This window comes from Rhinocladiella mackenziei (assembly GCF_000835555.1).
Source record: "Rhinocladiella mackenziei CBS 650.93 unplaced genomic scaffold supercont1.5, whole genome shotgun sequence".
NCBI classification, from domain to species: Eukaryota; Fungi; Ascomycota; class Eurotiomycetes; order Chaetothyriales; family Herpotrichiellaceae; genus Rhinocladiella; species Rhinocladiella mackenziei.
Window position 1 is genome coordinate 1,596,029 of NW_013550600.1, and position 27,012 is coordinate 1,623,040.

Below are 27,012 nucleotides of genomic sequence, written 5' to 3' on the forward strand. Positions count from 1 at the left end.
CGCCTTGGCTAGTTAGTACACCTTGATTAGTAAGCGAAAATACTATTCAGTACACTAATCACGTGATAAATCTTATTCTGTACGGAGGTCGGTTCCAAAAGTTTTTGCCTTCCCCCCGGTCATGTGGCGCGCGCTAAACTCTTCGGTCCTTCTTGGCATCACTAAAACTTTCCAACTCCATCGGATCCAGTCTGTGGACGACGTCTATCCTCCCCTCTATCGGATCCAGTGTGCGGACGATGTCTATCCCCCTCTCTATCGGATCCAGTTCGTGGACCATATCTATACTCCCTCTATCGGATCCAGTCCACGGACCATATCTACTGTCGACTTCTTGTGCAACTTGAATTGAAGGAGCGCTTTGACTGGATTCGATTAGAGGGTGGCATAGAGCCCATCTATATAGCCCTATTCGAACAGTGTTCGTTGGCACTATTGCCTTCGTGATAGCCTGTTGAGGCGCTATAGCCTGGTAGGCAACTGTGCACCCTCCGTGCAAACGTCTCTGTTCGGGCAAGGGTCTGTCACGAGTGGTGTAAGGAGAGGAATCACGGAATGCCGCGGGTGCACAAAGTATGGTATAGTATGGAATGGCAATGTACTGAAACCTGTCTGTCTATCTAAGGGTTGAAGGCTCTTCTTATACCTTTAGTATGTCGGGGTGTTGATATTGCTAATCGCACCCCGGGGTTGCGATTAGGCTATAAAGAGGAAGAGTGAATGGCTCTTGATTGTTACATTGAATGCTCTGTCTTCTTGTAAGAGTCTGTACTAACTAGTATCTATATCAGTCCTGGTTTACGAGTCGGTTTGGTTTTGTGAAACCCGGCAGCTTTCAGAACTCTCCACACCGTCTGAGGAGATACTGTCTTAATCTCAGCCGCAATATCAACACAGGATTTCTCCCGACCGTACCGGTCGAGACGTACTTTAGCAAGTACTTCTTCTTTTACCTCTGGAGTTTGAACAGTGGGACGACCAGAGATAAACGTCTTTAATAACAGAACTTATCGACGAATCATAACCGCTGCCGGCAGCCTTTTCACAGATATACCGAATCTGGCGTTTCGATACACCAGTTTTCTCATTTATTTCAGCGTTCGTCTTGCCAAGGGACTTCAACGTCAGAACCTGAGCACGGGTGGAGATATCGTAATGAGGCATCGTTGCAAATAGGTATTGTTAAATGGCACCTAAACAGGAATAATCGAGATTATGATCTAGTTGTCGTCAAATGAATCTTATTTAGTGCTATGGAATTGAAGTGGCCCACGAACTGGGTTCGATAGAGGGAGTATAGATATGGTCCACGGACTGGATCCGATAAAGGAGGGGTAGACGTCGTCCACAGACTGGATCCGACAGAGAGGGGGATAGACGTCGTCCACAGACTGGATCCGACAGAGAGAGGGATAGACGTCGTCCACACACTGGATCCGATAGAGGAGGGGTAGACGTCGTCCACAGACTGGATCCGATGGAGTTGGAAAGTTTTAGTGATGCCAAGAAGGACCGAAGAGTTTAGCGCGCGCCACATGACCGGGGGGAGGCAAAAACTTTTGGAACCGACCTCCGTACACCGGCTTCTGATTGGCTAAAAGTTGACGTCATCTCTGTTAGTTTAATTACGTGATGCGACTTTCCCGCCCACTCTTAACGGATTAACAATTTTCCGGTAAATCGCCATCGGATTAAATATTTTCCGCGCCAGCTCCCATCGGATCCAGTCCGTGGACCACCTAGAGAAGCTCTATTAATCACACTCGAGATGGTTCGTAATCGAGCGTGAACGGGTGGGTAAGTCTCGACGTCGAGGTGATCCATAGATTGGATCCGATGAAAGACCCCCGCCATCGGATCCAGTCTGTGGACCACCCAAGCCCTTACTGATCACACTCGAGACGGCTCGTATTAACGAATGAGCCTCGATATCGAGATGATCCATGGATCGGATCTGATGAACGGCTACTGCCATCGGATCCAATCCGTGGACCATGTGGCCGGGGGGCATCCTACTCGATAGAGGTCGACATCCTGATATCGAGATGATCCACGCATCGGATCCCAGTCTGTGGACCACCTAGAAGCTCTACTATCACACTCGAGATGGTTCGTAACCGAGCGTGAACGAACAAGCCTCGACGTCGAGATGATCCACGGATTGGATCCGATGGGCCGTGATATTTCATCAGATCCAGTCTGTGGACCACCCAGATAAGCTCTACTGATCACATTCGAGATAACTCGTATGGAACGTTAACGGACGAGCCTCGATATCGACATGATCAGCTGCGTGACGCTCTACCAATAGAGAAGGATCGATTCACTCGACAGATATCTGACCTTCAAAAGACGCTTCAGAAGACTGGTGAGGGCCACGCAGAGCTCGCAGCCCTACCAATCGGTCAGCCAGACACAATCCCTAAGCGGACCTTTAAGCGCAAGCGACCGGCCGAGAACTCTCGTTGGATTGACGGCAAACGACATCGGTGAGAAGGAACAACAACAAAAAGACCGTTGTGAACGTCGAGAGGCAAGAGATCATATGATTGAAGAACTGCGCCGTGAGTAACACCGCGAGCATATACCACCTTCTGCGAAGCCCGCACCTGGATCTCCTCCTCCCACCCCCTCTACCGAGCCACCGCCTTCTACTGCGCCAGCAAGGACGACTCGAACGGGTCGAACAATTAAGAAGACGGATCGCAAGAAGGCTGCGCAGGCCGCAGGGTGGCTGCCAAACTCACAGAAACGACACACGTGACTACGCGCGCAGTCAACAACACCGCGGTTTGGCTATAGAAGAAGAATTGTACAGTAGACGACGGCGTCACCACGCAAAATTGCGGGTATTGAAGGAGCAGCGAAAATGGGGGTGTCTCGTATAGTAAATTTCTGCTCTTAGCATACGGCAACGGCAATGGGGTGCAGTAATTCGGAGTCTTTGCGGCATCACTCTACATTATCTTTAGAACAAGTCGTACAGGACTCTGAAGACTGAGATATAACCTCGTCGTCCTCGCTTTTGTCGTCGCCCTCCGCCTGTATATACGTATGCTTAAACAGCTCGCCAACCTTCCTACGTCCGTGGAACCCTCTCTTCATTGCTCTGCCCTCCTTATACTCGTTGCCGCCTTCGAGACGTAGAACCTCTTGAATGTTATGATAGACACCCTCAATCCAGATCTGTATTTGCCTTTATGAGAGTTCTCGCCAGGCTCTTAACCATGCTTGTTCATCCTCCCCTTTTGAGGCTTGTATACCATAGTATGTCGTCTTTAGCTTTAGATACCACCAACACTTCTCGATCGCATTAAGATCAAGCGAATTCGGCGGCCAGAGAAGGCGTAGAACTCCCGCTAACCTATACGTTCGTTGTGTAATGTCGTTGCCGGGAAATCTGCCCCTGGTTTAGGCGGCCTGCCCGTTCTTGGCCGCCGCCACTTTTAACGTCGCTATAAGAACCGCTCTCCCATCCTCCTCGACATCGACCTCTCCATCATCCTCATATCTCTTCATCCTGTGGCCCCTGCTCTGCCTCACATCATCAGCCGGCGCCCTGTATTCTCAGGCCTCCTTCCAGTCCGCCCTTCCGCGGCCCTCTAGACTTTTAGGAAATTGTTGGACAGTAGCAAGAGCCTCTTTACTGGGAATAGGGGTTATCACTTCTAGTAGGAATAGGAGAAGAAAAGGGGTCAACAAAACCTGCATGAATATCAGCAACTTAGCAGAACCAGTTGCTAAAGAGTAGAGCATTCAATTCATATTCTCTTGGTATTCATTGTTTGACAGAAATCTATAGCGCTTCTGTTGTCCTGAATAAGCTATTAAGTGAACCCTCGGCAAGGGTGGGTACTTTCGTCGCCCTGAACAAGCCCTTAGAAAACCCCTGGGAAAGTGATGACCCTTCCGTTGTTCTGTATGTTGTACAACAGCGAAGCACATAGTCCGACCCACCATTAGCCATTGTCAGTCCCATAATGTGTCCCCCCGATCCTGCCATAACCCTCGCGATCTCTCTACTCAACGTTCTCCCAGAAGTAATCCGCCCAAGTCGCAAGATCCGCGTCATTAAAGACGACGTCGCTTTCTGGCGGTACAGCGGCTCGGAGGAAGATTTTGTCAAATTCGAGAATCAGAGGCGCTCCGGCAACGTCATAGGCTGAGACGGTGCCTGGCTGAACGGTGACAATTGGTTGACCGATGATATTCGACTGAGCAGGAGGACCAAGTTGTGGAGTGGGATTTTGGGTGATAGTAAGCTCGTGGACTTTTGTCGGAATTGGAGCGTTGGGATTTGGGTGGCTTCTGGTAGCTGGTCTATATGCGGTAGGCGGAGAAGAGCACCACTTTTCGACCATCAGCGTCTTCTGTGCTCGCTTAATTGAGATGATGATGACAATCTTGACATCTCCTCCAGAGTTGACAATCCACCATTCTGCGTCATGTCGTAGACGAGTAAGTGTTTCAGAGAGTCCAGACTCAAAAACAATTGTTGGCCAGTCAGATTTCTTTTTTCGAGCCGGGAAGGGGCAGAATCCCATATCACCCTCTTTGGAGGAATTAGGGAGTTTGTACGTTGTCCCGCCAACAGGACATAAGCAGCCTTTTGGGAGGCCCATTCCAGAAAACGCGTCATTAAGTTCCCGGGCTAGTGTGAGGTGCGTAACTTCATGTTCCTTTGAGGGCATCAGCTTGATAACTAATAGATTGTTATCCGCGTAATGGCTCATCCGAGTATGCTTCCCTATATCGGCGCGCTGATGGTCAATCTTTTCAAGCTGGCCTTTTGTGACACCCATGAAAACAAGGTACTGCTGATTCGTGTGGCCGTCCATCAACGCAGCGGACTGCAAGTTGACACGTTCTTTTAGGTCTCGGATCCCTTTGTACGTATAGATACGAGCGTCTTCCAATCCCTCTAAGGGCGATAACTTCGGTGCTGAACTCTCCACTGTCGTAGTCTCTTTTGATGTAGTTGAGCTTGAAGATGACCTTGACATGGGCGTACATGTAGGTGCCTCATCGCTGGGTCCGCAGATTGTATTCATGTTGAAGGAGTAGAAAAGGCTGGTAGAGGAATCAAGCAGGGAAAGTTGTTGATGAATCAAGCGTGTACTGGGGCGAGAAGTGGGAGCACTGAAATGAGAGAAGATTGAGGGTATAAGTTGCCTCAGGTGTCACTATAGAGTGATAATGCCAAGCCAGCCGCGGTGACACGCCAAGCCAACATTGCCTATTCTGGCCAACAATGAACGCTTGCAATGAGCGAAGAGTGGATGAAGAACTCCTCCAAAAGCGGGGGGAATGTCCGCAATGATGGAAAAGTACCTGAAAACCCCCCCATTTTCCTAGGAGTTTGAAGTACCTTTCCATCCCCTTGTCTCCCTCACATATTTGGCGCTTTTTGATGTTCTTTCAACGACGTCGTTGACCTCTTTTGATGGAGTCCTCTGCACTCGCCTTTTCACGCCTTTTTGCACTCGATTTTGGTGTGGTGGCGTCTTAGACCCTCGTTGCCGCCTGTGTAGCCTGTCTGTCGCCTCTGTTGCTTTGTGGCCTCGCTGCCAACCCACTTCAGGGCCGTCCTAACTCCCTGTGAGCTTCCTGTGAGTCCTGAATGAATCTCTGCTCTTTTGCCTGGTTGTATCTCGCAGTGTGAGTGCGCATTCTCTTGCCTCTACCTCCTGCCAGGTACCTTTCGGACAACGCTTGTACAAGTGGGCCCGATTGGTGTTTAGCATTGTCGCTGTGATACGCGAGTCGAGACATTCCCCCAGCGTGGGCCATTGCATCTCACAGAGTTGTGCTCTCTGTGTCTCTTCGGCGTCTGCACCCCATGGAAACTACTATATCAGATTCTCCTGGATTCTGTTAACCGGTCCAATTCTTTCACATTCATCTCCATCGTGCAGGCGTCGCTCCGATGCTCGACCACCATCCCACGATGTGCCTTCCGCAATTCCAGCTAGTGCAACGTCGCGGAATGAATCGAGAGCTGGCCTCTCGGAGACGAATCGTGACTCGCCTCAGCAGCGGGTCCCGCTGAACTCTGAGTTCCTGTGGACGGGTTCAGTCACATAGCTAAATCTTGGCGCTGCAAACCTCTTTAGCAGCTTGGAATTAATCACTCTGATTCAGTCGAGCTGGTTCATCATCCCGACCCTAATATCGTCTACTGGGTTGGCAATTGCGTCTTCTCTTTTCACTCGCTTGCCCTCTGTCGCCACACCTACACCTGCCTCCTACACTATGGACTCCTTTCCAGAACATAGCCCCAAGCAGGCCGGCCAGGCAAAGCCCACAATCGAGGAGATCAAAGAGTGGGATGCGGACGAGCTGCTTGAGTGGATCCAACAGAACAAACCAAAACAGCTCAAAGGTCACGGACTTGAAAAATTCAAAGCGGCAGACATTTCGGGGGAGGTTTTCTTGATGTAAGCTGGTAACGTGGAGTTCGTCGAAAATAAATGCAATCTACCTATTGGGCCCAGCCTAGTACTCGCGAATCTGGCAAGGGAGATGGCGGGAAAGGAGCGAGATACCAGCATTGGTATGTCCACCGACCTTTTGTTGTTCTCTTTACACTAATCCACATTATGGCAACAGAACACACTACAGACCCTAGTAGAAGGAAGAGAAAGAGTCCGCCTCACACCGACATAACGCCTTTACCAAAGAGAACCCGAGTTGGTAATAGTCGCCTGATAGTTAACGGCAAACTGAAGCACTTCCGATCCGGATTTACGAATTTTTCCAATCTTCTACAGGAGGAGGGCCAGGCTTACTTCGATCGTACTCGCTATATCTTCATGTTGCACGAACTCGACAAGTCTATCCTCTTCTGTCGCCCACGTCGGTTCGGCAAAACATTGACGGCGAGCATGCTGGAACATTTCCACGGTCTTCAGTATGCAGGTGAACATCAATCACTCTACAAGGTATGTAAACGATATCCTTAATTGCCTTGACTTGAGAACTTACTTCTCTTTCAATCACTCTAGGGTCTCGATGTGCAAAAAGATATTGACGAAAGACAAGCAGAAGAGGAAAATTGTGTGAAACCGAGACAGTACTTTGTCATGAAATTCGATTTTTCCAAAATCAACCCCCACCCGGACCTTACGAAGGCGAATGAGGCACTTATCCGTTCTCGGTAGTGGGTTCAATGTGGCGAGAAATATGTCATTCAATAAGAACCTAGCCGGGCTTTGTGGTTTCACACACTCGGACTTGGAAGACGCCCTAGAGGGAATCTACGAAGATCCTGAAGTCTACAACGGTTTTCTTTCAGAAATGACTAAATTTTTCAACGGATATCATTTCTGTAAAGATAAAACGGTCGAAACTGTTTACAACACGGAGACGTGCTTAGCATATTTTCAGTGTCGTATCGACGGAGGCACACCAGAGACTCGAGACCCGGAAAACTCTGAAGTATCTGAACAGTGTCTTGAGATTTGCTGCTTCGACGCCAGTGATAAGAGCCTTCGAAAAAGCACCGGAATGTGACGGAAAAGGGAACTTTATCCCGTCGAATACGACCGATTCAGACCTGAATTTACGCTTCGAGACTTGGTACGCTAATACCCTAGCCCCAGTTCCCGTTTCTGCTAACCTATATCTCTTTTAGAATGAGGATGAAGATTATTCTTCGTCGCGTTCACTAATTATCTACTTTGGCGGCCTTAGGTTTCACCCAGAAAAGCCGACAACGCACCTTAAGATACCGAATAGGGTTGCGGCAGATCGTATCGCTCTCGCGGTCCTTCAAAAGTATGGTCTGTGTAACTCTCTCTCAGAAGCACTTCGGCATCTCGTGGACTACGGAGAACTTGAACAAACGTTGGGTTGTTATCGAGAATTGATGATGCAACGAGACATCACCACCCAAGATCTGACCAAAACGCATGAAGCAGCCCATCGGGATAGCTTCTATTTCAGCCTCCTGCGAAACCATTTACTTGCTCCACACGAAGAATTCAAGGTGATAAAGGTAATCCACTACTCACTGTTAGCTGGGCAATATCTGACTTGTCGTGTAGCCAAAGCAAACGGTCGTATCCTCCACATTCCTGGACAACTGATAGTTACCGAAGGGAAGTCCTATCGAATTAACTTCCTAAATATACAGGCCGGCGATAGAAATGCGGATCTCGCTAAAGCAGACATCCTGCGCGACCACAAGCTCTCTGAAATTCTTCAGCTTGGTTTCGGCACTTGGGACAAGTACCATCAAGGAACAATTAGATATGGGTTTTGGCAAATGAGGCCCGGCAGCTAAGAGATTATATCAAGAACACTGAAATACAGCAAAAGGTGGAGAAAGACAGTCTGGAGCTGCAGGTACACCTTGTTATTGTTGTCGAGTCACGTCATATCTTGTTGTGGGATATGAATAAGGAGGGAAATTTGGCTGCAGAACCTCGTCTCGTACAGGCGCCAAGCAGATCTAAACAGACGGGATGATCGAGAGCTAGGTTTTAGGCATCCATCTGTGCTCTGTCCATGCCAGGAATATGCTAGTGACGTGTTGAACGAACGAAACCCGTACGTACCTCCACAAAACGATTGAATTTTGCGGGATGGCCATTCCAGCTACGACATCGTCTGCCCATCTTCAGATGGGCCAGGACTGGATCCGATCAGGCTGGGGAGGCTGCGCCGGACACGCTGCCGAAGGAACGAGACCATTGCCCGATCCCACCCGGCCACATGGTCCACGGATTGGATCCGATGGCGGTGGTATATCATGGGATCGGATTCATGTCGACATCGAGGCTCGTCAGTTAACGCTCCATGCGATCCATCTCGAGTTTGACCAGTAGGGCTTGTCTGAGTCCACAGACTGGATCCGACGAAATACCATGTCGACATCGAGGCTCGTCCGTTAACGCTCCGTTACGAACCATCTCGAGTGTGATCAGTAAGGGCTTGTCTGGGGTAGTCCACAGACTGGATCCGATGCGTGGATCATGTCAGCATCGAGGATATCGACATCTATCAAGTAGGGTGCTCCCCCGGCCACGTGGTCCACGGATTGGATCCGATGACGGTGCGGCAAGGGGGAGGGCAGATGTTATTCTGTACACCGGCTACAATACCCCCACAGAACGCCACAAACACTGCGTAAAAGATTCAAATTTTTGCTGGATCCTGTGCAGACATACTCATTTAGTAGACATACATCTTTTCAGCTCAAATGGCAGTAAATAAATGCTATTCTGGCGTAGTGATCCACCCTTTTGATAGTTGTACGTCGTATCCTTTAGCGTACGAAACGCAACTTTTTCCCACCACTCTACAACGAAGTAGGAAAACTCGAAGTTTTTTGGTTGATCCAATTTTTAAAGGCCACGTAGTAGCTATATTAAGAGCTACAGTATTCTCAGAGCACTCGTTGAGGTTTTTGCGATTCAATGTTGCGAAAAGAGTGGGCCCTGTATATTATTGGCCAATCACGTGAGATATTTGGCTTGGCATTGTTGCACCCCCATCTTACCGTGCTTTCTCTAGATCCCAGTCTATCGCTTTCGACCATACAGAAGCTTGTGGGAATTGGCGGGAAGAAGGATTATGCCTGTCTGCTTCGCAGGGCAGGTGTTCACGCGTACGCGTTTCAAACCCATCTCTGCAGTACATAACCGTGTGCCTTGTCAACTAGGACAAAGACGGAATCCTGAACGAAATGTCCTATTTCAATCATCTGCTAACTGGTATGAAGGACCTTACCCTGACAGGCTCCAAAGCCTACATTTCCTAGACCGTCCCTGGCTTTTGCTTGTGCAGTAAATTCAATGGTATCACCATCTTCAAGGAAAGCTCGCCGCAATTTGCCCCTTCTCGGATTTTCTGCGACCATGTCATATGGATCGGTTCCCCCACGCGTCTGTTCGAGAAGGCAACCGGCCTCTTCTCGAGTCGGCCCAGAGAGCGTACCTGTGGCTATGAGATCGCCCGTTCTCAGTGGACATCCCCCGCGAGTGTGGTGAGCGATCATCTGTGCAAAGGAAAAGATCACATTATTGGTGTTGCATTGTGCTACGTGATATCTCTCCGAGTCGACTTCTGAACTTAGCTTTCCATTCATCTATTTCTCGCACTACCACTTACCTTGGAGCGTGGCTCGGATGGGAATATTATACGCCGACTTTGTCTCCTTCTGGGTCAGATATTTGGCTAGTTGACGCTGCTGGAGATTAGACGTGGCCGAAAAAGAAAACTCCAAATCTGTTTGGCAACTTACCGGTGTCTCCTTCGGAGCGACGCGGAACGGCTCGAGCGCCTCAGGTGGGACCACCCATGGGGATACGGTGGTGCAAAAGTTCTTCCCGTTTGAATGGACCCATGAGAGATGCTTCATACATCTGAATATCCCGTGCTGACCAGTCATTCATCAAGACGAAGCCAAAGATATGATCCTCTGCCTGCTCAACGTCAATCGAGCTGCCCATCTTGTTCCCTCGCCCGATGAAACAGGCGAACTCGACTTCAAAGTCCAGTTTTCGGCTAGGACCAGATACCACGTTCCCATCAACGGGGAATTGTCCTTTGGGTCTACGAAACGGTGTGCCCGAGACTACAACCGATGATCCACGGCCGTGATATGCCACAGGTAAATTATAGAAGCAGGGGCAAAGTTGCTCAACCGTTGCCCCGGGCTTGACAATACCCGCACACTATCATGAGGTATCGTGTCAGCTCATCTCTGATCGACTCCGAAACGGTTTAGGTTCCCACCAACAGTTACGGCATGATGAAGTCCGATGAAGAAATCAGTACAATCGCCAACGACCATCGGTAGGTGCATCGTGACGCTGCTTATTGGGATGAGGGCCCGATTCCGACGATCTTGGTGGTCCCGCAGGTCATTTCCAAGCGGCGTGTCTTGTGGCAGGAGCTGCTGAAGTCTTTTCCTGACCTCCCGGTGAACATCCTTCCCGAGGGCAGCGTATGCGTTCAAAGTCGACTGTTCGAGTGTTGTGGCATCAAATTTGAGATCGGCAAAGACGTGCTCTTGGGCCAGAACTTTCATATCGAGCACATAGTCCCCGATAGCCACTCCAATTCTGGGACCAGATCCTACCGTGCTAAACACGCCATACGGTAGGTTCCGCAGCGAAATATCCGAATCCTCTCGCACTGTTATCCAGGAGGCCATCTTTGTCTTTGTGTACCGTCTTCTGGATGGTGGTCCAGGCGGATATTGAAACGGCATAAATACGAGCGACTTAATCAAGACTCGATGGCAAATGTCAGCTCGGGGGCTCACCGAAAGGTGGCGTGGAGTTTTCCGCCCGATTCGGCAAACATTTCGCGATGGGCGGCGAGGCTGAGTGCCATCCTGTTCCGGCCGCGTGGTACACCCCCCACATTTACATCAATTTCCCGGTCACGGAATCTGGCTACCCACGGGGTTATTGCGCCTAAATATCCCCAGAAGGGCACCTCCCTATCAGAACTGAATTTCTTCCAGCAACTCATTGGAGCTATGACGACCACCATGGAGTCGAAAAGTGCCATTTCTCACGACGAACATCTGTCCATCGAAAAGCCTCAATATCATACCGCTACGGGCGGTGTTACCAATGCCGCCCATCTCTATCAAGGCAAGCACCGTCTCCTGCTTCGGACCTGACGCTTTGACTAACTGTTCTCAGAGGACAGTGAAGGCAGAGTCGTTGAAAGATTTCTTCTCCCACGACCCACCGACAACCCAAGAGATCCTCTGGTCAGTAATGGCCCACGTGTCCCTGTCACTTCTCCCGTACAAACTTGCTGTTTCCGCAGACATGGGCCCCCTGGCGAAAGCACATGGCTATGACCAGCGTGTGCTTCTTCGTCTTCCTGTCGAACTACATCACTGTCACCATCTCACCCATCCTAGTCTACGTCATCCAAGACTTCCACGTCGACCTCACCAAAGGAAGCTGGCTGATCACGTTCAATCTGCTCTTCCTGGGTCTGGGCAATCTCTTCTGGGTTCCCCTATCGGAGGAAATCGGCAAAAGACCAGTCCTTCTCATGTGCTCGTGCCTATTCTTCGTTTCGAGCATCTGGTCCGCCGTTGCCAAGGGCTGGGGCTCGCTCTTCGCGGCGCGAATCATCCAGGGCTTTGCGGCTAGCTCCAGCGAGGCTCTCGGCCTGGCGGTCGTGGCAGATCTCTACTTCCTGCACGAGCGAGGACTCTGGGTCGGCTTCTACACGCTCATGTTCACAGTCGGCTCGTCCTTGGGCGGCGTCTTCGCCGGCTTCGTCGCCAATGCCAATCCGGACTGGCGCTGGGTGTTTTGGATGAATGTCATCTTGACCGGATTCTTGTTCCTCACCACGATCCTGTTCCAAGCTGAGACTAATTTCAAACGTCCGGCGGAGTACGAGTCTGGTGAAGGCTTGCTGCCGTCTGAGCTTGCCGCCATTCGCGCTAGAGCGAACAGTAGCTGGATCAAGTCCCTCGGCGTCACGGGTTGGTATGAGAGGTAAGGCTTTCTGCAGTCCTTCTGGCCAGTCAGTGAAACACGGTACTGAACAAGTGCAGAGAAGTCTCCATCTCGTGGCTCTGGTGGCGGCCCTGGCTGACACTGCAATATCCAGCGGTCATCTGGTGCTCACTCACCTACGGAGTATGTCTCGGATGGCTTGCACTTCAACAAACCGCGAATTCGGGCGTCTTTCCTGAGGTGTACAACTTTAGCGTCCAAGCCGTGGGGAATATCAGCCTTTCGGTACGATTCCCCCAACAAAGGGCCCCCAACCTTCCTTCTTGTGTTGCTCCTGCTAACGAATGATCAGTATCTAGTCGCTGCCTTCATCGGTTCTGCGGCCGGTGGGCCTCTCAGTGACTAGATAATCAGGTTCATCACAAAGCGCCGCGGTGGTTATTTTGTCCCTGAGTTCCGCTTATGGTGTCTCATCCCGCCGTCGATCATGGCACCTGTCGGCCTCATGCTCTGGGGATGTGGAATCCAGAACCGTCTACCGTCCATGGTCTCGATTGTCGGTACGGCTATCACGTACGGTGTACTCTGCGCGGTGTCGGCAGTAGGGATGACCGACGTCGTGGACAGCTACAGACCGCTCGCTGGAGAAACGATGACCATTCTGACGGCTTTCAAGAACACGTTTGCGTTTGGTCTCAGCTTTGCGGTTTTTCCCTGGTTAGCAAAGGATGGCTTTGTCAAGGGGAGGACAGTTGCCGTTGCTTCTCTGCGGTATGATGGGGGCGTTGCTGACCTCTTCAGGCGTCCGGTTACAATGTCCTTATCGAAGGGTTGATCTTCCTGACCACGATCCCGATGTACATCTATGGAGCACGTATCCGACAATGGACTTCAAAATTCGTGATATAATCCCGCAGAGACAGACCACCTAGCCGGGAAAGATGCTATACGATGGAGACTGCTGAGACTTGGTATCGTTGTCTGGGAGAGGTCACCGCAGATGCTCGCTCCCAGGTTAGATAGGTCTCAAAGTATTCTGTCAGCCCCCAGTTTTCAAGTCTATCAGGGATCGTTCAAAACGTCCTCCATACTTAGTCGATCAATCAGAGCACGTCCGAACGACTTTAACATTGTTCGCTACTTAATCTTCGATGACTCTGTCACTACACTCAGGGAAATACGAGCGCTCATTGTCGAGATACACCACCAGCGAACAGCCACACCCATCTAGTCTCCAGTTCTTCAGTCCGGCGATGAGGCATTCGGTCATTCAGCACCTCCCCATCCCGACGACGTCATGGTTTCGGACTGATTTACGACAATAGCATCAGTTTCCGTACCAACCACGGCGCTCGTGGCACTGCTGAGCCTCTCGAAGTCAAAGTAATCCAGATTGAACGGGCTCGTGTCGAATGGCGAGAGATCGGGCAGGTCGCCATCGGGAAAGAGCTCGAGCATCTGTGGGTCGAGCAACGGATGGAATATATCAAGAGTCTGGTTCTCGGCAAGCGTCAGATCGGTGTGCTGATATCGCAATGTCGCCGAGAGATCGTGCGGAGGCTGTTGCTGTAGTTGGCCTTCCGGGTTCTCTTCCTCACACACTGGCGGCGAGGGTATTGTGGTATAGGAATGCGACCAGTGATTCCGACTTGCCGGGCGTGAGCGGCTTTTCACTGTAGGAGGATCTAGAAAATGAGAAAAGTACATTGTCACCCTACCGTCATTTATGGTCTTAGCCGCTTGTGCTGCCTTATCTTCATGGTTGTTGGAAATCGACCCCCGAGACGGAGGTCCGCTTTCACTGTGATCCTGCTCAATTCTGAGAACCGCCTCCTCCCCTGGCTTGACATATCCGTCATTCTTCGAACGTAAGATCGCGTTGAACTCGAGGATTGAAGCTTGAGCCTGAGGGGCATTGGCTTTGAAGCTCGTCAATTTCCTGGCATCAATATATTTGGGCTCGTTTTCGAGAATGATGAGGTGCTCCGCAGTATGCTGCATATGCGATAAAGCTCGGCATGGCGCTGAGTCGGTCGTAAGTGGAGAGAACCACTTCAATCAAGGTAGACGCTGCGCAAGCGTGGTCATAGGCAATTTGAGCCGACAGCTGTCGTGCAGAAGACCAGCTGTCATCGCCCTCCCCCCAACAGAAAAGGGGGACGATGGACGCATGCAGAGCGCAAAGGGACTGATGATACACAATATTCACCAGCAGGATCTTCGGAAGGGCTTCTTGCGGTGCTGTCGCAATGCTCGACGGCGTCAGTCGGAAATCAGGAGGGAGTCGGCGCCACCAGTCTGAGATCTTCTCGTCCAGTGCATGGATGGCGGGGACTCTTGCGCTGAGGCAGGGCCCCGAACTCTTAATGAATGACAACACGGAAGCCCTGCGAAAGCATTAACCTTGGTTCGACAACATCTCTCTTTCTCTCTCTCTCTCTCTCTCTGTGGGACGTACCAGAGTGTTAGAGCCTTGATCACCTCGGTGTAAATTCCACCATTGCTTTGGTTGGAATTCAGTGTCACCCGAGGGTAGTCAGTTACACCAATGTCAAAATCTTCCTCGGGCCACGGTAATGCCAGGTTACCTGTGTCCGCCACCGGTTTCAAAAGTGACAGACATTCACCATTGTGGCAGTGCATCAGATAACAGGCCCAAAAGCGTCGGCGTCGGATTTCACATTTCCACGACTTCTGCGTCTGGGGGGTTTCAGATCCCAGCCCGATGATGTGAAGTAAGTCAAAGGCATTTCCTGTGCAAGAATTAGCTTCCGTCGCCTAGGTTGGTCAGGCCTGGAACCTTTGTAGAGATAGCATATCTCCATGAGCCCTGAGTGTGCCAAAAGAGCGCCAAGTTGACGAATGTAACAATATTGTCCTCATGAAGGTCTTCGACCTTTTGAAAGACAAGTTGACTTGCGCGCTGAGCCCATTCAATCATGAAGCCATGTTCTTTTAGCGTAGCATGACCACTGGCATCTCGGTAGAAACCGGACTCACGTGGTTAGTATCCCTTCTTTGAGAGTGAGGTGTCTTCGCGAGTATACTTTGCTCCCCAAGCGCAAATACCTAGAACAATATGTGGTTGAGCGGTATCTGCACGGACGGACTCGAGAAGCAGTCTTTTGTGTAGCAGGAGGTGTGCGTTGTCGTAGTAAGTTTCCACCAACGTGAACACCAACGATTTTGGTATCCCCAGATATCGCTCTTCCAGTGCAGGCTGATGCAGAAGAACCGAGGGTAGGGGGACCTGAGTATTGGCGGGTTGTGCTACTTCGGTGGGTCTCGCTCCTCGAGCCGCTGTCGGCGCTGGCGAGGCATACTCGTCCACCGCAGAAGTGGAAGCTTGCCGCCACTTCGAATGGTTTCGTACATGTGCCGGAGTGCTGTAGATGCAGGTATGTTTGAGTCTCAGACATCTCTTGCAGCTAGGACGCTCTCCCGTGCAGCGGATCTGGGAATCATTAGCAACGTACGGCGTTGCAACGTGTTGCTTTCGGTATCCTCCCTTTTGGCCCTTGCAGGTACCGCACGCCTTCCTCGGCCGCCCTGAACCGGTCAACATGGGACATAATCCGCGTGATGTAAGCGTGGAAATTGCTTGAGAAAAAAAGATAATGAGAATCCCGTGTCCCATTTACACAAAGAGAAAAGTTGGTGACAAAATCTGGGGAAAGGCTTTCATTCGGTTCTCGGAAGCGGAGAATGGGGGGCACGCAGGGGCCACGACACGGAAAAAGGATCAAGATTTGCCTCAAGAGGGGGATGAGCCTGGAACAGGTGTGTTTGTGTTCTCTGTCTCCGAGCTTGAAACCTCATTCATGGGAGCAAGGCAAGGTCGACTTCTTCTGTTAACCCAAACGACACCTTCAGACTCCGGACATCGCCACCTAGCGGTGGGTTGGCATGACATTTTCAAGAAATGGGGTTATGTAAGAAACAGCACTTTTTCAGTGGGGCTAGAAATATCATCCGGTTCGAAGACCGCCAGCTCTAAGAGCCATGGCTATTTCAGTCTCCCTGGTTACTGATTCTGCTATCAATCGCTTTCACTATCACGTCTCGCGCGGCCTCCACATCCTCCATAGGGGCCTTCTTCGATCTCTCCATGACTGAAGCGACTGATGCTCGTAGTTCTTCGCGAATCTTTGGCCAATCCACATTTTCCAACTTGCCCCCGGACTTGACGATCTCACCATTGATAAAGACGGTATCGATGTCGGACCCATTCGCAAAGAGCACGAGCGTTCCAACGGGGTCGTGGGCCGGGATCAGCCTCGGAGAGTCACACCTCGTTATCAAGAGGTCTGCTCGTTTACCCGGAGTGATACTACCGATGACCTTCTCCAGTCCAACCGCTTTGGCTCCACCCATGGTCGCAATTTCCAGAACCTCTGCGCACATCCGGGACATCTTCAAGGGAGCTCCGGTGCCTTTCTCATGTTCGAGATGTCGTTGCACCTGCAGCAACAACCGCATTTGAGCAAACATATCGGCGGGAGCGCTGCAGCATACGTCAACACCCAGAGAGGCGGTACAGTTCCGATCTTTCGCCTTGAAAGCAATGGGATGGTTCATTCCCATCTGCAATTCCGTATCCGGCGTGGTCGCAGTCCCGACGCCGTACTCTCGGACAAAGTCTATCTCATCGTCGCGCAAGTTGTTGCAGTGACTGAGAACCATATCGGGGCCGAGCACCTTTCTTTGTCCCAGCTGCCGTGTTATGCAATTGCCCGGATCCCATTTGCCAATACTGATGTGTGCCGTGATGACCGCGGCGCCCATCGCTCGGGCTTGCTCAATTTCATGAACCAGCCGGTCGATTGGCGTTAGGTCCGGTTCAGACAGCGCAAACCCGAACCGGACCAGATCCTCCGGCCCATTGGACTGGAAAAGTGTCTCGCGGACCCGCCGAGCATCCTGTAACCTCCAATCCGGTGTCTTCTCTTCTCGCTCGTGGTCCATACAGGACCCGTCCCAGGGTGGGTTCCGATACATAGCATAACAGAAGGTCGCCCGAATTTTCGCATCCTTGAGACCTTTAACAGCAGCATCGGCGTGCTCGGGAGAGTTGATGATATGAGAATGGTCGATCAGGTATGTAATCCCATTGTCGATGGAGGCGAGCGCTCCGCAGTAGTTCCCCATATATGCATCGTGAGCAGAGTAAGAAGCGCCGTAAATATGTCGCAGATCTAGGATATAGTCGGACAGGACATAGTCCGTGCCGATCGCCGTCAGTTGAGTTTGCCAGATATGTCGGTGAGTGTCGATAAAGCCAGGTGACACGATCGCGTTCGTGCCATCGATGACCGTGTGGTCTGAAGAATGCGGCAGATTAGGACCAACGGCCGAGATAAATCCATCTTCAATTACCACGTCGCAATTGGGAACGTTGCCGATGTTGCTGTCTATCGAGACCACCGTGGCATTTTTGATAATATACTTGCCTGCCATACTCATGATGGATACTCGTGCGATAGATGGTCACGTCCTGGAGAAAGGAGTGACTTCTCTGACAGAGCGAGGAGTCAAGGATGAAGAATAGCTGACCTCGTCCAAGTCCAAGTAATGGATCCCATTTTATAAGCGACCCCGTACCTCCAACATCGAAGGCCTTTTCCAAAGAGCAGAGAGATGGAAAATCGTACGATTGGCCAACACGCCCATGGGGAATGTGGATTAACCGAATTTGCCAATATTCCGAACGAGGCGGCCCATGGGTGGGGGTGAACCGTCAGCCCGAACATGGCTGACCCCGTGATGGTTTTTCTTGGATGCCGAAGCTGAGTCTCTGAATGGCCTCCCATGTTATCGATGAGGTAGCCAGCACCAATTAGGGCCTTTTGTTCGCATCATTTACCCAAATAGTGGACAGGCCACGGCAGCAGACATAAGAAAGAGCCCAGGCATAAGAGCCCAAATATCAGAACCGGTTTTGTTGCGTCACATGGAGAAATAATGAATGTCTTCAACACATGGGATGGTTGATGGTTTGGGAACGTCCTCTGTCATAGCATTGGTGAGCTCTTCTCGTTGTCAGAGCTCCACCATGTGACCCAGTCGACGGGACTAATCGTCGTTGCCGCTCTTTGGGAAAACACTGTATCCATGTCCCAAATCTTCTTTCAATCTCTCTCCGCCCACGTTGAGGGGCTGGCAGTCTTGCAAGACAAACAGCATTCTCGCCCACTCAGTGTCACTGGCATTCTTCCATGCATGCTTCGTGGCTCGCTGAACCGCGACATCTCCCGGGCCCTTGGGAGTGACACTTCCGTCGTCCAGCTCCATGAGGATATTTCCCTCCAGCACGACACCGTAGTCCAAACTTTGCGTCCGGTGCATCAAAGATTTGTTGTTCGGGGCAAAGTCCACGATGCGGCAAACCGTGCCGTTAGGGTTGACAATGCCCAATTGGCCCTCGGCTACTCTATTTTGATGCAATTCGACGTCCTTCTCGTTGTTGAGGTCAGCCGGGAAGCTTGAAGTTGTGTACACGAGTCGATGGCTCGTCCGCCACCCGGGGTAAGGACTCGGGGGTTCAGTGATCGAGCTTAGCACAATCGCCTGGCCGGCGGCATTGTGTGACGTTATGTGGACTGTTGGGCTGCGTAGCGGGGATATGGGATCTTCGCCGTTGGTTTGAGTGGACATGTTTGCCATTCTTTTTTTAATTCTTTCCCGTGTGTAGATGCCAGGTTTGGTGTCAAGTTTTCCCCGGCGTTTCTAGAAGTATCAACGCGGAAAGATTATCTGTAAGCCTCTTCGTGATGGAAAGGCAGGCAAATGAAGCTGAACTCAAGAAGGAAAAGACCCAACTCAACGATCAACCTTCTTTTGACGTTTATAGATCTCCGGCTGGGTGGCCTCAGGCCACCTTTCGCCGACGGGGATATTGGACTCAATCAATCTCTTTTTCCGTGTCTACATCTCGCAAAATAAGGTTGATCGCGTGAACGCTTTAGGAAGCAGAGGATGCTCCATCATCGACTTTTCCGGATAGAGAAGCTTGGCTAGGGACTATGAAGTCAAAGCCACCAGGCAGTTGTCGCAGGCGGTTCAGCCAATCACAATTTGCGTTCTATGCCATACGGGACGGGAAATGTCTCTGTATCCGACCATGGAGGCTTATTGCCTATCCCCGAGCTGTCGAACAAGGTCTCATTGAACGGCTGAATAGTAGCAAGTGCCCCTTTATTGAAAAAGGGGTTATCACCCCTATGCAGGATTTAGGAGTAGGAATAGGAGAAGAAAAGGGGTCAACCCAACGTGTATATATATAAGCAACCTGGCAGGACCGGTTGCGAGGTAGACAGAGCATTCAATACATCTCAAGTTGTTCCCCAGTTTGACATGAGCATATTGGGTGTAGAGGGAGGGTCCTGTCTGGTCATGTCATAATATAGGTTGTTGGAACGGTGTAGCTCTTGGAACTCGTCGGCTAGCATTGGTGACGTTGAAATCACTGATTCGAGTCTCTCAGGGCAGGATCCGATGGCGGTGCAGTAGGAGTGCTCGCGTGATCACGTGACACCGCCAAGCCACGTTTTCGCCTGATGATGCCAAGCCATGTGCTTACGTGATTGGCTTGACAGTAATTAGCCGAATTTGGTGCGAGCTGAATTTGATGCCGAGTTTTGGTGCCCCGATCCATTCCCTTTTGGGGGTTGGGGGGAGGGAACACACCCGTCACATGCAGTGAAATGGGCACAAGGTGCCCAGGTGACAGGCGAACCGGAAAACAAAAGCACAATCAGTAGGCTAGGATGTGGTATGGCATAGGATAATACTCACATTTCCCCAAGCAGAACGGCTTTTTCTGCGTCAGCAACAACTCAAGTTGGGCGTTTGACAACAGCGGACCCCGGACCACCTTTGAGACCACGGAATTCTCCTTGCTTGAACATGACATATTCCGGTCTCTGATTTCGAGAGGGGTAATGTGTTTGGGCGTCATCATACATGATCCACATCATTTAGGTATCCTGGGCGTTTATGAGATCTGAAACACTATAGTACCGTCAAGAGAGTCGTACGTATCGTATCCGGAACCGGAGAAGGACGAAAAGGGAAAAGGGAACGCCGCAACGGCAAAGGTTGTCTGAAGAAGTCGTGGTTGTCTATCTGTATCTTGTTTATTAGAGTGCAGGTCACGATTTGTAATAAGCGGCGACGCCAAGGCTTGTAAAGACGATCGAAATGGTTGTACACGCTTCGAGAACTATATAGTCTGACGGTCCTCCGGAACATCCCATGGTCATCCTCGCCGTCCTCCGAGCACTGCGTAGTTTGACCCACCTTCATTGGGGATTTTCATCCCGGTCAGTTGAGGTGCTTCGAATTCGGGGAGGTAGCAGGGTACGGTTCTGGCACAAGAGCATCATTACCGTTTGCGTGTCAAGAGGTCATCAATCGTGTATCGCCGTCGAGGGACCTCATCCGGCGCAATGGCGACCGAACTCTTTCTTTGGGACCACCCGGTCAGCTCATATGCGCAAAAAATCCGCATCGCGCTGCGGGAGAAGGGAATACCGTTCAAGTTCGAAACTCCGAAAGGCGGTGGAAGCGGCAACCTCGCCACCATAGACCCTAAATTTTCGGAGGGTAATCACCGCATCCAAGTCCCCACGCTTGTGGACGGTGATCTCAAGATCTTCGACTCCACCATTATCCTTGAGTACATCGAAGATAAGTACTCCGACGTACCGCTTCGCCCGGCGGAGCCAGCAGGACGAGCGAGAGCCCGCATGATCGAGGATGTTTGCGATTCGCAATATGAAGCCGTCAACTGGGGAATGGGTGAGATTCAAACCTTCCAGCGGGCGGAAGGGGAGAAGGCGAGCAAGATGACGGAACAGGCCAGGCATCAAGTCAGGCAGCTGCATGCTTGGCTGACCGAGCAGCTGGGTGACGCGGAATGGTTTGGCGGCGACCGGTTTGGCTGGGCTGATGTCTGTGTCTGGCCCATGGTGAATCGTTCAACCTCGTACCACGTGGAACCCGAGCCCGGCACTCCTCTTCGACGATGGTATGAGAAAGCTAAAGAGCGTCCGTCGGTGAAATCGGTGTATGATGAATTTACCGCCGCGTCGGGAGGATTCTCGGCGGCTACGGACGCGCTGAAGAAGGGGTTAATGAGGCGTGAGTATCGGGATCATCGACTGGAGTGGATGATCAAGTCGGGCGGCATTGATATTGTCATGGCAGGATTGGCGAAGAACAATATTCGATTCTCATGGCCATATTCCCTGGAATGATTTCGGGGTGGAGGGTGATTTTCTATCCAGACGGGCAGTAATATGGCGGAATGGTACTCATCCATCGTCCGAGTAATCTCGTAGTTTGTTCTGGGATTTTACCCAGCATAATTCTGAAAGTAGTAAACGCATCAGAGCTCACCGCGGTAGCTGCTCATGATGCTGCGACTGTGACCATGTGAATCTCGGATCTGCCAGACTCCGAGAAAGCCTCTTTATCAGTCAGACAATGGCCCTGACCGCAAGACGCCAGTTTCGTTGCAGCCATCGGCATCCGGTCTCAAGTCATTTACTGCACCTCACCGACTCTTGCTGAGATTCATTCAACAGGGACACAGAACTCTCAGCGGAGTCCTTTGGGCCGCGACACGTGTCCTCCCATAGTAGCAAAGGGAATTGATTGTTTTCAGTCTTGGTCGATGTTCCCGGTGTTGTCTTGTGAAGCCTCTCTCAACCGTTGATGTGGCGCGGTGCAAAGCCCGACTATACTCAGTGACCAGACGAACGTTACATGGTACAACTCCCACGCTGACAACCGAGCCGGTCGATCTGTTGCCATCCGAGAACCAACGGAAAATGGATAGAATCCTACAACGTGAGGACCATATGATGGATGAGCGTCAACCTTTCAAGACGGAAAGTCTCCACACCATATTCGACCGTATTCCAAAGAGGGACCCATACTTTCAGAAGTCAATCAGACGCCGCTCTGAGCTTCCAGGAATTCTTGAAATGTTTCGGGTCTCATCTTGGGGTCATGCAGATTGTCCAAGTTGGCACCAAGGCAGAACTTCCCAGTCAACATGTAGTGCGTTCCGGCTCTGTGGCCGTCCATCAGATACTACTGTACAAATCCCTGTAGCATGATTGTCACGCACCTAACGGGGGCCCGTCCATCGTTCTCTAGCTTGATGCCTCGATACAGATCTTGCAGAGATCCGCATTTTCGAGCGTCGGCGTGTCGCCGAGCACCTGCTCCACCTGTCTAGCAATCTCTCGGATACTGACTCGATGGCGGCCTGCCGCATAATGCCTGCACCGGACTCTTGTTTAATGTCGGGGGTCTTGCGGTGCAACAGGACCAACAAAACCGACGACTGCGGTTGTTCGATCGCCGATTTCCTACTTTCAATTCACTCGGGATTTGTGGTCTTCCAGGATTTCTTCGCTGTTGCATCTCGCGGAATTGTCTCCGGCTTTGGATGGGGACGTCTCCCCCGCCGAGATCTATACAGGATCCTCAAACACTGCGATATTGAGATATATCACTCGTGCACAAAATGTTTGGAGAACATTCCAGGCCCCATGCGATGCGCATTTGCCATTTTGCCGTGGTCTGAATATTCTCAAGCTAAAACCCAACAACCGACAGCGGCGAGCTTGAGGATTGGAAGATCTGGTAAACTCCATACAACTGACAGAACTGGGGAATTTCCACTTTTATGATAACAAGCGCAGGAGTCACTCTTCAATCACCGCTGGCTGTCCGCCGAAAATCGAGGATTGCAGACGAGAAAAAGGTCGGGACGTTGGTGTCTTACTATATCATCAAAGATGACACTCACCTTTCACCGAGGCGACTAATCAACGGAATGCCAGGTCGTGGACACGTTCCAAGTCTTCGTTTATCTCACCAGAGCCTTTGCTTGTGTGCTGTTTCGCTGCTTGCTTACATTGATCTTTGTCGTATGGAAAATGCTCTCTTCATGGCACGAAAGGTCCTAGCAGTCTCTCCGAGGTCATGTTCTTGAGTCGTTCAGTCAACACTTGGGCCAAATCGGCACGTTCCTCCAAAGATACGTTGTTTAATCTGCGACAATCTCTGGACAGGTTTGGACCCTAGATGGTGAAGCATGCAAGCCTTGACAAATCTGCAGTGGGAGACGGCGAGACGTCCGCTTCAAAGCAGAGTTACCAACTTTCGACTATCGCCGAACAGGAGCCTTTAGGGTTCCCAACCCTTTGGGGACCAGGCTGAAAGATCTGGAGAAGGAGGAAGGGTGCTGTTGATAGTCATAGGCAAAGAGCAAAGGCGCGTGTTGTCGTCGGAAATGACCGAGGCACAGCCACATACTGTATGCTTCGCCCCACTTCCTGGAAGAGGCATATATGGCTTTTGAATGGCGGTTAATATCTGCAAGTACTCTAGAAGAAGATGTCTGAATTTCGCCACCGAGGATATGCTCATCCAGTCGCCCAATCCCATGCAAACGCCAGTTCAAACAATGATGGCCCAGGGTTCTGCGCCGCACATGACGACGATAGTGGCTGCGGCCATCGAACAATATTTCACATCCCCTCCCTCATTCCTGGGTCAAGGCTGCGATCACAGCCAAATCGACATCAAAAACAAGATCTGGGAGAGAGGAGAACATTTTCGATTTAAAGTATTTTTGACCACAACATTCACAGGAGTGCACCGGTCATTTTCTGCTCGAGATGCATATCTGTACGTCTCCGCATGCTTCCGGTATCGTCTGAGCTAACTAGATCAACGCCAGTTGTCGAATATGTAATCGGGAAGCGACAGTACCGCTCCCTGCTTGAGGTCACGTCCACCAGCACGATCCGTGGGGTAAAGAAAAAGATCGAAGATAAGATCGACAAACCGATGCGATACAAGTTCTATGTCAAAATATTATTAACCTGGTCGTTCAGACAACTTACGTGGACGGGACTTCAAGAAAATCGTAGCCTGGACGACTACGGTGTTCGGAACGGGGATACCGTCCGTGCAATATTGACGAGGACCTCCGTGACTCGAGAACTAGCTTTGGATGAATCGTCACCATGGCGGAAAGATGTATCAGAGATTTCTGATCGCGATACCGGCGACTGGCCCCGGAGATTGCTTCACATCCCTACCATGAAGTCGCTTACATGGCGTCCGGGCAATCGCTACGGGGGCAAGGAAGGCCCAGAATACGAGGCTCCAGAATACGCCGCGCTGTCATACACCTGGGGCAAATACCGAGACGAGACTGCCGAACCCATATCGATCGGAGAAACTGAATGGCCAGTACCTCGCATTGAGCCCACTCATTTCACCGTCCATGACTTCAGGCGGGTGATCAACCGGATTCGAAGATACAGTGGCACGGACTTCCTTTGGCTCGACGTTGCGTGCGTTAATCAGGGTCCCGATTCAGATGAGGGGCGGTTAGAAGTCGGCCGGCAAGCGGCAATATTTCGAAGGGCCGAGAAAACCTACATCTGGTTCACCACACTTTCCGAGAAAGACTGGCCCAAATCAGCAGATCCAGACTATTTGCAACAGAACATAGGCCTATTCGAGAAAATCCTTAATGATCCCTGGTTTGGATCTGTCTGGACACTGCAGGAGGCATATATTCCTGCATATAGTTATGTTCTGGATCGTGCAGGCTCAAAACTGCCAGAAATATCTGGCTGTGGTGATGGAACATCCTTCAAGACATTCACCAGGACATGTACTTGGCTAAATCACTACTCTGACACACCCAGAGTATCCGCAGCGAGGGATGTCGTTCCATTGCTGAGAAAGAGCGGGATCCTAGCCATTGACTCGGGAAATCCTTTTATACTTTACGGTGCAGCTGCGCGCCGCAGAGCGACGAATAAAAATGACAGAATATATGGCATTCAGCAGATCTTCGGCTTTCAACTTGGCAACACCGCACCAAATAAACAAACCCAACAATACGATGTCAACGAGCTCGAGATTCAATTCACGCAAGAACTTCTGAAAAATTATCCCGTGGGCAGCCAGATGCATGTCTTCGCTGGCTCACCGAATTTTGGGAGAGGATGGCATGCGAATGAGTTTTCGGAGTTGCCAGATAAATTGCCTGCTCGCTTCATCGATATATTCGAGGAAATTCTTCGTCTCGACATCCGGCGTTCGCAAAACCAAGACCAGCAAAACCGAAGAGGCCTATCACATCTCCAATGCTTATGCAAGTTCGAACCCCGCCAGACAGAGTCCTATATCTTAGGACATTTTTCCGGACAAATGTGCGCCTTTCCTGATCTTCTTGAAGCGGTTCCTGAAAGCAGTAAGGTTGAGTTACTTGTTGCTCTTGACTACCATAAAGACAGCGAGGTCCTCGCCGATTTGGAAAGCTCCGTGAAATATTTGGAGGAAAACACCAGGAGATATATCAGTCTGTACACACATGACCGCCGCAGAGTGGTTAGCAACCCGGGTGGCTTCGCATTTGGGAAGCGACTGAAAAACCGGCACAAATGTCGTCTCGCTGTGCTTAAACTCGGGGTACATACTAGATCTCGGGAGAGGTCACATGACGTTTCTACTTTCATTGGCCTGATGCTGATGCAGGAATCGGGGTATTGGCGCCGCCTGGGATTTTGCCTGTGGAGAGTCTGGCACCCAGTAGAGGACTATGACAAGATACAATGGACGGAGGAAGAGGGATATTTCACGTAGGATGGACAGAACAGACAGGGCCAATGGCCGAAATCGCCTCCATACGGATGACGCAGCGGAACGGCACATGAACTGGCAGCATCTGTGAGTGACAAAGCATTTCCACTGCAGACTACGCCTCCGCCTCTCGACAGAACCTAGAGAAAACGAGTAGTTTGGAAAGGTTGTGTCTTACCGCTATACTCCCCATCGCCGTACTCTTGTCTACTCTGCCTGTGCCAGACGGGCCGCCTCGAGAGCCCTATATGGAGATCATTTCGAACTTGACTGTCCATGGCGCCGATCGAATTTCAGAGGATGTCGACAAATCTGTCCAGTCAGATGCGCCCCTGTTGAGCCAAGGCCAGGGTCCATATTGTAATAACCAATCGGAACGACGGAGGAATTCCCGCATGAAGCCATCCTGACTGAATCTGTGCATTCTGTTGGCCATCAAGTATTGGAATATGGTTGAATATGTCGTAAGGGATATAGGCGTCCTGTGAGCGGGTCGCAAGTTTCCGGGATTAGCAAATTCAGATTCGAGAGGTGTCAGAGTGGCAAGATTTTATGCGATTCAGACTGCAACACCGCTCTAGTCTCTATCAAGCCACTTTGTCAGCGGGAATGCATATCGCGGCAAAGGAGATGTGCTTACGAATGCTGATAAGGAGCGAGAACGAGACCCAATCGTCTCTTCATCAATAGACGGGGTGAGGCACCAATTCCCAAGAACTCCCTGAACAAAGTTTGGTGCGATCCATTGCTAATGAGTTTGTTGCCACGTTCAGCTACTTTCTCGTCCCGCCAAGCAACCTTGGGTTCGTGAAGAAGTATGTTGAAGATTAGCCTAGCCGTGGCCGGTTTAGAGGCACCACTCCTTGGGTCTTGAACGAATCGGGAGCAGAAT

At 50.9% G+C, this 27,012-nt stretch overlaps 11 protein-coding genes across 11 annotated transcripts; 7 read left to right on the forward strand and 4 right to left on the reverse strand.

The window, feature by feature from the left end:
• Positions 1-6,252: 6,252 nt before the first annotated feature.
• Positions 6,253-7,160, forward strand: Z518_07048 (uncharacterized protein; the record flags this gene model as incomplete). The annotated part of the gene is made up of 4 exons (XM_013415177.1): positions 6,253-6,437; positions 6,495-6,553; positions 6,610-6,941; positions 7,005-7,160. 4 exons carry the CDS (start codon positions 6,253-6,255, stop codon positions 7,158-7,160), a joined length of 732 nt encoding a protein of 243 aa, XP_013270631.1.
• A 22-nt stretch (positions 7,161-7,182) lies between these two features.
• Positions 7,183-8,284, forward strand: Z518_07049 (uncharacterized protein; the record flags this gene model as incomplete). Its single annotated transcript, XM_013415178.1, has 3 exons — positions 7,183-7,508; positions 7,554-7,578; positions 7,634-8,284. 3 exons carry the CDS (start codon positions 7,183-7,185, stop codon positions 8,282-8,284), a joined length of 1,002 nt encoding a protein of 333 aa, XP_013270632.1.
• Positions 8,285-9,709: 1,425 nt separating this feature from the next.
• Z518_07050 (fumarylacetoacetase) lies at positions 9,710-10,393 on the reverse strand (the record flags this gene model as incomplete). The annotated part of the gene is made up of 3 exons (XM_013415179.1): positions 9,710-10,068; positions 10,114-10,189; positions 10,247-10,393. 3 exons carry the CDS (start codon positions 10,391-10,393, stop codon positions 9,710-9,712), a joined length of 582 nt encoding a protein of 193 aa, XP_013270633.1.
• A 309-nt stretch (positions 10,394-10,702) lies between these two features.
• On the reverse strand, positions 10,703-11,161 carry Z518_07051 (fumarylacetoacetase; the record flags this gene model as incomplete). Its single annotated transcript, XM_013415180.1, has 1 exon — positions 10,703-11,161. The coding sequence occupies one exon, from the start codon at positions 11,159-11,161 to the stop codon at positions 10,703-10,705; it is 459 nt and encodes a 152-aa protein (XP_013270634.1).
• Positions 11,162-11,245: 84 nt separating this feature from the next.
• On the forward strand, positions 11,246-11,638 carry Z518_07052 (uncharacterized protein; the record flags this gene model as incomplete). Its single annotated transcript, XM_013415181.1, has 1 exon — positions 11,246-11,638. One exon carries the CDS (start codon positions 11,246-11,248, stop codon positions 11,636-11,638), a length of 393 nt encoding a protein of 130 aa, XP_013270635.1.
• A 176-nt stretch (positions 11,639-11,814) lies between these two features.
• Positions 11,815-12,483, forward strand: Z518_07053 (uncharacterized protein; the record flags this gene model as incomplete). The annotated part of the gene is made up of 1 exon (XM_013415182.1): positions 11,815-12,483. The coding sequence occupies one exon, from the start codon at positions 11,815-11,817 to the stop codon at positions 12,481-12,483; it is 669 nt and encodes a 222-aa protein (XP_013270636.1).
• Positions 12,484-12,927: 444 nt separating this feature from the next.
• Z518_07054 (uncharacterized protein) lies at positions 12,928-13,275 on the forward strand (the record flags this gene model as incomplete). Its single annotated transcript, XM_013415183.1, has 1 exon — positions 12,928-13,275. The coding sequence occupies one exon, from the start codon at positions 12,928-12,930 to the stop codon at positions 13,273-13,275; it is 348 nt and encodes a 115-aa protein (XP_013270637.1).
• Positions 13,276-13,706: 431 nt separating this feature from the next.
• Z518_07055 (uncharacterized protein) lies at positions 13,707-17,903 on the reverse strand (the record flags this gene model as incomplete). The annotated part of the gene is made up of 5 exons (XM_013415184.1): positions 13,707-14,435; positions 14,491-14,827; positions 14,899-15,193; positions 15,510-15,989; positions 16,469-17,903. 5 exons carry the CDS (start codon positions 17,901-17,903, stop codon positions 13,707-13,709), a joined length of 3,276 nt encoding a protein of 1,091 aa, XP_013270638.1.
• A 609-nt stretch (positions 17,904-18,512) lies between these two features.
• On the reverse strand, positions 18,513-19,103 carry Z518_07056 (uncharacterized protein; the record flags this gene model as incomplete). Its single annotated transcript, XM_013415185.1, has 1 exon — positions 18,513-19,103. One exon carries the CDS (start codon positions 19,101-19,103, stop codon positions 18,513-18,515), a length of 591 nt encoding a protein of 196 aa, XP_013270639.1.
• A 1,784-nt stretch (positions 19,104-20,887) lies between these two features.
• Z518_07057 (uncharacterized protein) lies at positions 20,888-21,697 on the forward strand (the record flags this gene model as incomplete). Its single annotated transcript, XM_013415186.1, has 1 exon — positions 20,888-21,697. One exon carries the CDS (start codon positions 20,888-20,890, stop codon positions 21,695-21,697), a length of 810 nt encoding a protein of 269 aa, XP_013270640.1.
• Positions 21,698-24,158: 2,461 nt separating this feature from the next.
• On the forward strand, positions 24,159-26,123 carry Z518_07058 (uncharacterized protein; the record flags this gene model as incomplete). The annotated part of the gene is made up of 1 exon (XM_013415187.1): positions 24,159-26,123. The coding sequence occupies one exon, from the start codon at positions 24,159-24,161 to the stop codon at positions 26,121-26,123; it is 1,965 nt and encodes a 654-aa protein (XP_013270641.1).
• Between the last annotated feature and the right edge of the window lie 889 nt (positions 26,124-27,012).